General features: G+C 49.1%; 1 protein-coding gene across 1 annotated transcript; it reads right to left on the reverse strand.

The window, feature by feature from the left end:
* Positions 1–766: 766 nt before the first annotated feature.
* On the reverse strand, positions 767–10,970 carry THOC5 (THO complex 5). Its single transcript, XM_015817434.1, has 20 exons — positions 10,887–10,970; positions 9,726–9,835; positions 9,275–9,418; positions 8,990–9,103; positions 8,414–8,511; positions 7,644–7,790; positions 7,368–7,482; positions 7,073–7,205; positions 6,126–6,203; positions 5,762–5,802; positions 5,508–5,607; positions 5,113–5,221; positions 4,517–4,618; positions 3,976–4,072; positions 3,345–3,459; positions 2,851–2,954; positions 2,273–2,360; positions 1,586–1,701; positions 1,239–1,429; positions 767–1,014 (listed from the first exon to the last, which is right to left on the reverse strand). Exons 2-20 carry the CDS (start codon positions 9,819–9,821, stop codon positions 951–953), a joined length of 2,052 nt encoding a protein of 683 aa, XP_015672920.1. The 5' UTR covers positions 9,822–9,835; positions 10,887–10,970; the 3' UTR covers positions 767–950.
* Between the last annotated feature and the right edge of the window lie 1,640 nt (positions 10,971–12,610).

Below are 12,610 nucleotides of genomic sequence, written 5' to 3' on the forward strand. Positions count from 1 at the left end.
TCTCTGTAACGGTCCCTCAATTTGGTTCAAACCTATCTTTAGATTCTAACAACAGAGTAACAGGATTGAAAGGGACTTTGGAGGTCATTTAGTCCAGCCCCTTCCTTTGCCCAAGGAAGGATACCTTACCATCCCGGACCAATGGCTGTCCAGTCTCTTCCCGAAAACCTCCAGCGATGGGAGAATCCACAACTCTGGAAGCCACACAAAAAACGACACACCGGTCTCCAGGAGGATTTAACTGAGCCTCTTGCTACGTAAGAATCTTTTATCCCCCCAAACTGACTGACTTTCCCTTTTAGTATTCAAGGCTTCCCCACTTTCTGCTGACCAGAGGCAGAGGGGTAGACCAGCCCCCCCCCCAAAGTGGTTTGGCAGATCTGCTCCCTCCAGCCTCTTCTCCTCAGCTTCGCCACCCACCCACCCACCCCCTGCAGAAGCTGAACTAAAGCGAGACGCAGGCTAAAAATAGTCAGTTCAGAGAAACTGCAATGCAGCCTGGACTCCTCTCCTTCCTGTGGCTGACTTAACAGAAAAGCACACACACATACACACACACACACCTTGAAGGTGGGGATGGAGACAGCCAGTTTCTCCCCCCCCCCCAGTCTCACACACCCCCCCCTTGCTATTCCAATATATTCTCTTGGAAGAGGTGATGGCAAATTTGGAGCAGAATCTGCAACTCTGCACGCTGCAAGTCCTGGGGAGGCCTCATCTGCCCGTCCCGGCTTACTTAAAGATTTAACAGGCAAGATTTCAAATGCATCTTTTATTTAATTTTAATTCCTTCAAAATGACTTTCACGAGAGATGAAGGAACGGTTGCAGCTGCCTGGCTGTCTTCTCCAGCGCGGCTTCAGCAGGAACAAAGCTGAAATGCCATCCCAAATGCACCAGCTCCAGATCCAAAATAAATCCGTTCGCTTAAGGAAGTGAGGCCTAGTGGGCTCAGCGATGGCTGAAGAAGCCTTGAGGGTGGTTGTATTTGAAGGGCTTCAACCGGCTGGGACCCCTATGGAAGAAGGGAGATTTTAAAGGGAGGGTCACAAGACCCAGGGAGCAAATACTCTCAACCACCCCCCCATCACTCCCATAGATTTAAGAAGCTAAACTTGTAAAATCACAAATTTCATCCTGTGTTGAATTCTCCCATGATGAGACGGCCAGGGCGAGTTGGTCAGGGTGAGTTGTCCCCGTTCCGTTCTGCCAGATCTCCATGGCCCCGAGCCGTCTTACCTGGCCAGGCGCAGGCACATCTTCTCCTGGGGAAATTCCTTGGGTCCTTCCACGCTGTTGTCGTGCGTCTCGGTCTCCAGGTACACATCCAAGACAACACAAAGGCGTTGCAACTGGTTGGTGAGGAGTTGATAGCCCGGCTTGGGGCCGCTGAGTTCCTTGTAACAGACGTTGACCTCACTCTCCATGGCCTTAAAAGCAAAGGGGAGGGGGGGCACAGGGGAAGAGGCTGAAAAGCCAAACCTTTGACCTTCCAGATCAGCGTTTGTCAACCTAGGCAACTTTTTAAGATGTGTGGACTTCAACTCCCAGAATCCCCCAGCCCCGTTCCCCTGTCTCGGACCTACCCGAATGTTGTCATCGTTAGTGTTGGTCTTCTCCCCTTTCCAGTTCAAGCACAGGCTGAAGATGGGGGGGATGGAGGAGTATCCGGGGTTCAGCACCACGGCTACCTGGAGTTTGGCTACGGCCGAGATGGAAGCAAGAAGCCCGTTGAGCAAGGATACCCCTTTTTACACGCAACTACAGCTACGCAACCACTGTTTCCAGTAGAAACCCGGAAAGCTTGAAGGAGACCCTTGCTGGTGCCGTCACTGAAGCCAGCGAAAATGAAATTTGGGGGGCTGCGAGTTTGGAAGTGGCTTTTAAGGGAGGTCGTCCTCCCCAGCCCCCCCTCTCCAGCAACTCCATAAAACCACAGCAAGGATCTCGGTTCGGCCCCCTCTTCAGAGAGCTGGCAAAAGCCTCTGTTTCCCAGGGCTGCTCTTCACAGGCCTTAATGCCACGGATCCCTTGGTTTCTACCCCAGTCAAGGAGCTCTGTAGATGGTACCTTGTCCAGTTTTATCCCCACAACAGCCCTGTGAGGCGGGCAGGGCCGAGGAAAGAGGGGACCGGCTCCGAATCATCCAGTGAGCATCTCGAGGTTGGGATGAAACATCCCATTTTTTCTCCCCCCAGTAAACAATCACCAGGCGTCTTCTCAACCTCCTGGTGGAGGGAGAGGAAGCGAGGGGAAAAAAGAGCCCAGCTCACCAGTGCCTCTTTCTATCAGTGCCAAGTAATACAGGTGGGTATCTTCAGCCAAATCGGCCCCAGCCACGTCTTTCGTGTAAGGCAGCTCCTAGTCAGGAAAGGCAGAAATGCTTCTAGACGCACAAAGGGAGGGTGCCACTCGTCTCCCCCTGATCTGCTCTGGCGGAAGTTACCATACTTCTTCAAATCCGGTTTCACAGCACCTCCCCTTCCCAAGGACCCACCCAATCGGGCACTGGGAACAGGGTCCATTCCCGTGGGCCGCAGGGGATGATGGGAGAGGCCCCAAGAGAGGCGTGCAACTTGCTAGTAATCTTCTTAAAGGAATCACTGCAGTTGGTTAAGTCAGTCAGCCCGTTGTTCAAGGGCTTCCCTATTGACTTTGCTTGCTTAGGAGGTCGCAAAAGGGGATGCTGTGAAGCCGCAACCGTCGTAACTATGAGTCGGTTGCCAAGGGTCCAAATTTTGATTTGATGCTGCAACCGTTGTGTGAAATTTTTTTTTTCTCAGTTTAAGTCGAGGACTATCTGTATATTTTTACCCCGAAGAAAAGGCTTCTTCTACGTGAGGCTACTTACCAAGTAATCCTCGTACGTCAGGGACACCCACTTCACCAAATGGGACACAATCTTGGCGGGAAAGAGGTGCTGAGACTCAGGGGAGACGGGCAGAATGCCATGTTCTGGAGGCAACAGGAAAGGAGACTTGTGACCCCCCATGGAAGACGTTCCTTGCCACAGACCAAACATAAGCTCTCTTCTTTGGCCTCTGAGGACCACCACGTTCTTAACCTACGACAGGGGTCTCCAACCGTGGCCACTTTAAGACTTGTGGACTTCGACTCCCAGAATTCCCCAGCCAGCCATTTGTCCAGGAGGCCATAAGGTCTCGTCCCTTGAGTAGAAGGTCTGGATGAGAAGACCTCCACGGTCCCTCTTGGCCCCAGGCCACTATGATATAACCGCCGCGAGGTTACTACATGCTCAGAAGTGGAAAGGTTTGACGCTACCCACAACGGAGGGTTTTTTTCTTTCTGCGCCCGTAGGGGAAGGGGAGGGTGGCAAAGACTTACCAAGGGAAGCAAATTGCTTGTGAAGGGCAAGGCGGGACTCCAACCTCGTTTTGAGCAATTTCATGGTCCTCTCCATGTGGCTAGCACTCAGTGAGTTATCGGCGATCACAGGATTCTGTAAAGAAGACAAAACACCTTTGTAAGGCAGTCTTCTTTTAGGAACGGCCTTGTTTAGTGACTGTTTGCAGTCGTAGCTGGGATGAAAAAGTAACTTTACGAGCAATCCCCCTTTGTGTGACCTTTGCGGGTCTGTAAAGCAAAGCGGAAGTAAGATCATTAAGCACAGCAGCTGGAGAGCCAGTTTAAAAGGTTAAGGTTCCGATCTAGAAAGCAGGAGACGGTGAGTTCTAGTCCTGCCTTACTTATGAAAGCTGGCTGGCTGACTTTGGGCAGTCCCTTTCTCCCAACCCACCTCACAGGGTTACTGTTGTGGGGAAAGTAGGAGGAGGAAGGAGTATTAGCTCCTCTAAAAGAATTTCACCTCCCTCACTTTGGCATGCACGTACGCACACACACGCACACAATACACACACACACACATCATCACTTTTGTTGGCCTCGTGGGGGTTTAAAAAGGGAGGTCACTGAAGTTTGGAAAAGAGCTTTCGGGAGGCTTCCGTGCTCGACCTACCTGGGGCTGGTCCTTGGGGAAGTGCAAGCCCCCCAATTTCTGCACCCACACGTACGGGTGGCCCAGTTCAGCCACGTAGTCGTTCAGGGTCAGGATGCTGGAAAGGTGAGAGAAGCAGCAGCGATAAGGACAAAGAAGTGGCAAATAGAGGATTGCAAGGCAGGGGCGTCCCTGAGATATTGTTTTTCAGGACCTTTCCTGCCACGGTTGTTAAACAAATCGCTGCGGTTCTTAAGCGAGTCACCCGCTTGTTATGTCAATCGGGCTTCCCTCTTGACTTTTGCTTGTCAGAAGGTCGCAAAAGGGGATCACGTGACACACACACACACACACTGACACGCCAACCGTCATAAATGTGAGCCGGTTGCCAAGCACCTGAATTTTGATGGGGGTGCGGCGAGGGTCGTAAGCGTGAAACACGGTCGTAATTCATTTTTAACAGTGCTGTTTGAACGGTTGCCGAACAAACGGCTGTAAAATCAAGGGCTCCCCGTCCCATTGGGGTGATGACTGCTCCCCCCCCTCCCTCCCTCCAGCTTACCCCACTTTGTCAAACTGGAACTGATTGGCAGGGTTTGGGGTTCTCTTTCCGTGGTCCCCAGGATAGAGGCAGCTCAGAAGAGAATCAGGGCACAGCAGGTCCCTGGGGGGGGGAGAGGAAAAGAAACATGTCACCCTTGTGGCCTTCAGTCCAGAATATAGAATAGAATAGAGACTAGAATAGGGACTAGAATAGAATAGAATATAGAATATAGTAGAAATACAGAATAGAATAGAACAGAATATAGAATATAGAATAGAACAGAAAATAGAATAGAATAGAGCTGGGAGGGACCTTGGAGGTCTTCTAGTCCAGCCCCCTGCTCAAGCAGGAGAACCTATGCCATCTCAGACAAGTGACTGTCTAGCCTCTTCTTAAAAACCTCCAGTGATGGAGCACCCACGGTTTCTGGAGGCAAGCTCCCCCCGAGCTCAAGCTGACATAGATTGAAGCCCTAGAGACATGGCCATGTTTAATTACAGGTAGTCCCCTACTTACGACCGCAATGGAGCCATTTAACAACTATCCTGCTATCTCCTCCCTTTTTGTATTTTAGTCCATTTGAGTTTCTCAGCAGATCCCCAGCAACAGCTCACCCAGCACTGATGGGCAGGGTCATCTCGGTGGCTGCTGTCACCTTGGCCTTGACGGTCAGGACGTTGAGGTTCATCAAATAGTAGAAGGTGAGGAGCAGCAAGCTGCCATCTGCAAGGACACAGCCAAAGTCATTCTTCCAAGGACAGAAAAGGTAGGTGTGTGCGTGTGTATATGTGCAGACTGCATTTTGTCCAGAGCAGAATCCCAGCACACATCCTCACTTTAACTCAACTCAACTCAACCCAACTTAAGTCAACCCAACTCAACCCAATTTAACTCATCTTCTCAATTCAACTCAACCTAACTCAATTCAGCCCAACAAAACTCAACTCCACTCCCAGATTGGGGCTAGAAACTGGAAATAAAACCCAATAAATCCCTTGTTTTTCCCTACCTTTACACTTCAAGTTGATGGTGACAGACAGAGGGTGCCTCTTCAGCATCTCTTTCCGTTTGTCATCCAGCTGCACCCCCAAAGTTGGTCGGCGACGTTTCTGCAGCGGGGGGGGGGGGGAAACCAAAGTGTGCTTAATTCCCACCCTCCCCAATTAGCAACAGAAATGGTTGTAAGACACCCAGAACAGGAAAAGGGAGGTTTTTGCAACCCTTCTACTCTCTGCTTTGCTCCCAGCAATCTCCAAACCTCACCGTAGTCTGCTCCTCCTCCACGTCGGAATCACTCTCGTCATCTGGGAATACAAAACAAACAAACAAACATTAGAACAGAAAAAAAATTGCAGCTTCTACATATCAAAAGCCGCGTGGTTTGCCACTCATCCTGCAAGGAAAGAATAGAATAAAATAGAATAGAATCTACCTTCATAAATACGAGTCAGCCGCCACGCGTCTGAATTTTGATCACGTGACTGTGGGGATGCTGCAACGGCCATAAGTGTGAAAAATGGTCCTAGGTCACTTTTTTCAAAGTTGTTGCAACTTTGAACAGTCACTAAATGTACATGTAGTAACTAATCCTCTGCTAATAGCCTTAGAACCAGCAACAGAATCTCACCCTGGGAGTCTTCCGGAGGTTTGCAAAGAGCTCTTGCTTCCTCTACGTTTCCTTCAATAGCCACAGCCAGCTTCTTATCTGTGGGAGAGAAAAACACACCTTCATTTCACTTTCTTGCCAAGACCCTGAACATTTACCTAAGTATGTCCACCTTCTAAAACAGGAGACAATTTGGCAGTGGGTAGGCCTGTTCTAGCCCAGGCTGGTCAATGTCTCTCACTGGGCCACTGGAACTATCCCTAAAGCTCTGTTTGCATCAGCAGCTTAAGATGCAAGTCCAAATAATGTTATCCAATCTGTATTATTGTGCGCACGGAGTTAATTCAGAATTCTCAGGTGTATATGAAGATCAGAACGCTCTGATGAAGAAGTGGCCTCAACCACTCTCTAAAAGAAGGCAAGTGACCAGCGGTCTGCCAGGAATATAAATCCTTCCACCCCCCACCATCCAGTCAGAGAAGAGAAGAAGCTTCTGGGATGAGAAGCGAAACGTCTTCAAGGAAAAACAAGGAAGTCCAGTTGCCCCTTGAAATAGCACTTTTGGGTCAACCGTGATCTGGATGACGGAGAATCTCCATAGTCACGAATCTGGGTTAAAAGGAGCCCCGTGAATGGTTGTTAAAGGATTGGCGTCAAGTCAAGGACCACGCTGTGTTCCAACTGGGAAGGAACATCAACTTTTCAAGACCAAAAGCTCTGGAAAAACGTGTCCTGGGTGAATTCAGGAACCGAACCCCCTAAGTCATCCCATTTCTGCCCTACTCTAGCAAGCTGCACACATCCAGCCCACGAATCCAGGAGAAGCAATGGAATTCAGCCAGGCAGCCCCACGTGGTTGGTGCATCTCCATGTCAGTTTGGGCCTTCAGCCAGAGCTGGGAGAAGGGATCAGATCCTGCTCTCCTTCAGGGAGGGACCTTCAAAGCTGGGCAACTCCGCGCTACTCACCACAGGCCTGGCCGTAGGCGCTCGCTTGGACAAAGAGGACGTAGAGCGGGGGTGGGAGATGCCTGGCTGTTTCGTATTGCTTGTGAACTTGGTCGAAAGGCATGGCGAAGTATTCCTGGACAGGAAGAGAGGCCTGGGAGGAAACAGGAAGGGCAAAAAAGTCAGCTTGGATCAGCAGGAAGTGGTTGGAAAAAGTGAAAACGGAGGCCGTGATAGGGCAATTCGCTATTTTATACAGGTAGTCCCGGACTTACAATTGAGCCCCAATTGTGAGACATCTGTTAAAGGAACATACCTGCATGATGCTGTTAAGCCGAGGCTGGAGATTGCTCAGATATTCTTTCTTCACTTCTATCTCTTTAAGAATCTTCTCTTTGTTGGCTAAACTTTCTTTATACTTCTCTGCCAGCCTGCACAAAAGAGGTGTAGGAATATTATAAAAATAATCTTCAAGGTTTGGTGACACACACTCCAGATTGACACACACCAGGTCAGGAGCACAATGTTCCGGAGGATGGGAGCCACCACAGAAAAGGCTTTCCTCCTTGTTGCTGAAGGCTGCCCTACTCACCGTATGCGCTGCTCCAGTTCCCAGTTGAGGCGGGAGAGGGTCTGCTCGTGTGGGTCGTGGAGCGTCACATCCGATTTGCTGATTTCTGGAGGGGCTTCTTTATAAAACTCGTCCACGCTCACCAGTTCAATCTCTTCGTGCTTGGATCTGCGCAAAGGGACAGAAAGGAGATGGCTGGCTTTAAAAATTCTCCCTCTCACTCGCGAGACAGAAAGGGGTTAAAACAGCGCTGCCCAACTTTGAGAAAGTTTAAGATGTGTGGACTTCAACTCCCAGAATTCCCCATGGCTGGCTGAGGAAGCAAATCTTAAATTTCCCAAGATTGTGAAGCACAGGCCACTTGGAGGTTTGTGTGTGTCCTGCAGGAAAACATCCTGCAGCCACGCTCATTTGCACCACTCAGGTGACCCTGAGGACACAGGTAAGCCTCCAGGTGGCCTCAACGACTCTCTAAAAGAAGACAAATGACCAGCGGTCTGCAAGGAGTATAAATCCTTCCATTCCCCACCATCCAGTCAGAGCTGAAGAAGCTTCTGGGATGAGAAGTGAAACGTCTTCTAAGAAAAACAAGAAAGTTTAGTTGCCTCTTGAAAAAGCATCTTTAGGATAACTATGACCTGGATGACTGAGAATCTCCATAAATTCCAGTTTTGTTCAGATGGACGAAAAGTCAGCTCTTTTTCCAACCTGTTCAGTTTCTCCCAAGTAAAATTTTAAATGTCCACCCCGTTGCCAGCTGTTATATTTCCCCACACACACAATGAACTTACTTGAACTCCAGACACTTTGTGATCTCCTTCTGCAGATGCATCACTTCATAGAGTAAATTTTGGAGCTGGAGGTGATAAGCATCCACTTTCAGTTTTGCCTGTATCCACAAGAAAAAAAGAGGCCAAAGTTGCGAAGACCGCAAAGTCCACATTTTGGGACAGAGAGGACCGCTGATTTGAAAGAGGGGTCAAAGAGGTCCTCTAGGTCAAAATTGAACAGCCCTCTTTCAACAGAGGGGGCGGGATACGACATCATCTATCCCCAGTCTACAACACAGGCCTTTCAGCGGTTCCAAGAATGCTCCACACCCATTTGCACTACTCCGGTGACACCAAGCAGCCTCAACAACTCTCTGAAAGAAGGCAAATGACCAGCTTTCTGCAAGGGATATAAACCCTGCCTTTCCAACCCTCCCAGTCATTGCTGAAGAGCTGTCAGTCAAGGACTATCTGTGGGTCTGCAGGAACAAATTTAGTGTTAACGAAATTCACACAATAAGCCATTGCAAATCCCCCCAGCCTGGCTCAGTTATTCCACCCTTCCCTGTATTTTCTCATCTTTAGCCTCGGCCGCACCTCGTGGGTCTGGTCCCTTCCCTTCTTCAGCCGAATATGAGCCAAACGGTTGAGCTTCTTCAGAGTCATGAAGTGGACGCAACTCTGGACCCGTCGCTCTTCTATCTCGGCAGCCTGAAAAACAGACGAGGGCGTTGATTTACCAGATCTAACAACTGTGGCAAGTTGTAAAATGGGGCAAAACTCACTTATTAACCTAAGTTTTTGGCTCGGTTGCCGGTCGTTAAGTCGAGGACTACCTGTATTTCCCCCAAGAGAGTTGTTTGATCACCCCAGGTGACTTACACTGTCTTTGTGGCCTTTACTCTTCAGTTCCTGGATCTCTGCCATCAGCTTCTGAAGATCCTGGCAGGTCTGTTTGTAAAGTTCATAATCCCGGTTGGGGTCCCGCAGATCCACCTCAGCCTCTTCGCTGTAGTACTTGGCATCCTACAGAGAAGAACAAAGCAGGGCTGCTGAATTTAATGAACTTTTAATGAAAAGAAGGACTAGGGGTGATCTGATAGCAGTCTTCCAATATGTGAGAGGCTGCCACAAAGAAAAGGGGGGGTCAACCTATTTTCCAAAACGCCTGAAGGCAGGACAAGAAGCAACGGATGGAAACTAACGAAGGAGAGAAGCAACCTAGAACTAACGAGGGATTTCCTGACAGTGAGAACATATTAATCAGTGAAACTGCAGATTTCTGCACAAAAAACCGTCTCCCAGGTTTTGCGAGGACTCCTGCAGACTTTACCTGATCAACGTCCGCTCTGCTCCGCTTGCCTTCTTGTGGACCGCCATCCGTGCGAATCACCTTCGGCTTCCGCTTCTTGTTGGACTCGGAGGCCATTTCCTTCGGCTTTCCTGGGAAAGAGGAAGAAAGTCAGAACCGGTAGGTGGAGGAGCAGTCAATCAATTTTTCTTAACCCCTCTTTTTTGTTTCAAACTTTTTATAGAAGTAAAAAAATCATAAATAAAATAAAAATAATAACAATTGTGAAAAAAAGAAAACAGAAATATAAAAGGAAAAAGGAAAGCAAGGATTGTAAAGGTTTTCTTGCCCTTTCTCTTTAAAGTGACATCGTAATTTCCTTCCTTCCGTAAGGTCTTCTTTCTAATCTCCAAACTCATAACTCACAAGTTCATTTCTCTCTCTTTTTTTTTCCAGCTCAAAGTCCATAAAGGGATTTCCAGTCACTAAATGTAGCTGCTGATCCTTTCCTAATCAAGCAAGTTAATTTTGACAGCTCTGGCATCTTCACCCACCATTCTTTCAAGGTACGTAAATCTGAAGTACTTTTATACAATGTTATCCCAGGTTTTTTAAATACATACATCAACTCCAGCCAGGCAACATGCCTAATATCCCTTTTCCCACAACAACCCTGTGGGGTGGGCTGGCTTGACAGAGAGATCCGTCCAGACTGACTCAATTGGCTTTCATCCCTAAGACATGACTAGAACTCACAGCCTCCTGGTGATTGACACAAAGTCACCCAGCTGGCTTTCATGCCTAAGGCGGGACTAGAACTCTCAGCCTCCTGGTGATTGGTCCAAAGTCACCCAGCTGGCTTTCATCCCTAAGACATGACTAGAACTCCCAGCCTCCTGGTGATTGACACAAAGTCACCCAGCCGGCTTTCATGCCTAAGGCGGGACTAGAACTCCCAGCCTCCTGGTTTTTCGCCCAGCACCTTCACTAGTTTTGTCTATGAGGCTGATCATCAAAATGGACCCGATTAATCAAGGTGAGATGGTCGATCTCGCAGGGGTTCGCCCTTTATGGTGATACAAACCCTCCCACACTGTCCCCCCCCCGCCCTCTGCACATGGTCAGAGGACCCCGATCCCAGCGCATCTCCACGCGAGTCAACCCGGCTCCGGCGGCCTCTCCACCCGGAGAAGGCGGCCCCACCTCCAGCCGATGCTCCCCGGTCGCCGAAGCTCGGTCTCTCCGCCGTTGCCGCTCGGAAAAGCCTTCCGTAGCCCCGACCGGAAGGGCCCAGCCGGAAGTAGATTTCCCCAGTGGGAATTCCCGGCGAGCGGCTAGAGCGTCGCGTCGGCTCTCTTCCAACCCGTAGTGGCAGAAAATAGAACCAGCGGGATTCCCGGCGAGCGGCTAGAGCGTAGCGTCGGCTCTCTTCCGCCCCTAGTGGTCGCAAACGGGAAACGCGCTCCGGTGGTTGCTTGGGTGGAGCGCGATTGTTCAACTTGGCTGCTTGGGCGCCTTCAAAGCCTGCAGGGCATGTTCTGCTTTTTTTAAAATCTATTTTACTTTGTAATATGCTCCCTTTCAAGCGAGCCAGGCGTTTTAAGCATGCATTCAATCAATTCTGAAATTTCAGCAAGATCTCCTGATCTTTCCGACCTGTGCAACCAAGTGATTCCCAACCTTTAAAAGCCAACTTTGAAGATGGCTTTGGAAAAAGGGCAGAGAAGAGCAAATAGGCCTGGAGACTAAAAGATAAGAAGAACGGTTGCAGGACTTGGGTAAGGCCAGTCTAGAGAAAAAGGACGGGGGGGGGGAGGGACATAATAGCAGTATTTCAATATTTGAGGGGCTGCCACAAAGAAGAGGGGGTTAACTTATTTTCCAAAGCACCGGAAGGCAGGACAAGAAGTAATGGCTGCAAGTTTGTTAGAGATACAACATAGAAGTAAGGAATTTCCTGACAGTTAATCAGCGGAACGACTTGCTTCCAGAAGCTGTGGGTGCTCCATCACTGGAGGTTTTTAAGAAGAGACTGGACAGCCACTTGTCTCAAATTGTACAGGGTCTCCTGCTTGAGCAGGGGGTTGGACTAGAAGACCTCTAAGGTCCCTTCCAGCTCTATTCTGATTGATTAATTGATTGATTGGGTGGACTTCAACTCCCAGAATTCCCCAGCCAGCATAGCCACCCTATGCACCACACAATGAGCTAGCAATTTAGGCTGCCATGACTGCATTGTATCTAGATTTCTCTGGCATTGTATGCATGATACTTTCAAGAAAAGACCGGACAATCACTTGTCTGGAATGGCACAGGGTCTCCTGCTTGAACAGGGGGTTGGACTAGAAGACCTCTAATGTCCCTTCCAACTCTTGTTATTCTCTTATTCTGTTCTGTTGTTCTGTTAAACTCAAGGTGTGGGGGTGTGCGATTTGCATTCAAAACATACAGAGCGGACCTGTCTTTTCGGCTTCCCTTGCTGCTCGTGCTCAGAGGCACAACATAGTCGCACAACATAGTCACCTATAATCACAGTCACAATCATCACAGTCGCCACCCGGCTACCTATGGTGCACAGAACTTTCATTTGCTTAGTATCTTCCCCTCTGCCAAGAGAGGTTCAGGATCCTGTTGAGCGAGAATCAAGGTCCGGGTTGTGGTTTACTTTACAATCTTCTTTAAAGCTCCTCGGCTGAGCCAACACTGCAGGGTTGATAGTAGGAGAACAAGCTTGGTTGGCATTCGGCAAGGATCCGGTTGGGCTGTTAGTTGTGTCCCTAGAAGAGGAAACAGAACCTAGTGAGCATTCCTGAGAAATCCAGGATATTCCCTATTTAAAATTATTTTCCACGCGGGATCTGTTGTGATCATAGCTTTAGGAATGGTTGTAAGCCGAGGACTTCCTGTAAACACAGGGCCTGATCATT

This window comes from Protobothrops mucrosquamatus, unplaced genomic scaffold, assembly GCF_001527695.2.
Source record: "Protobothrops mucrosquamatus isolate PMUCROS unplaced genomic scaffold, P.Mucros_1.0 scaffold593, whole genome shotgun sequence".
Taxonomy (NCBI): Eukaryota; Metazoa; Chordata; class Lepidosauria; order Squamata; family Viperidae; genus Protobothrops; species Protobothrops mucrosquamatus.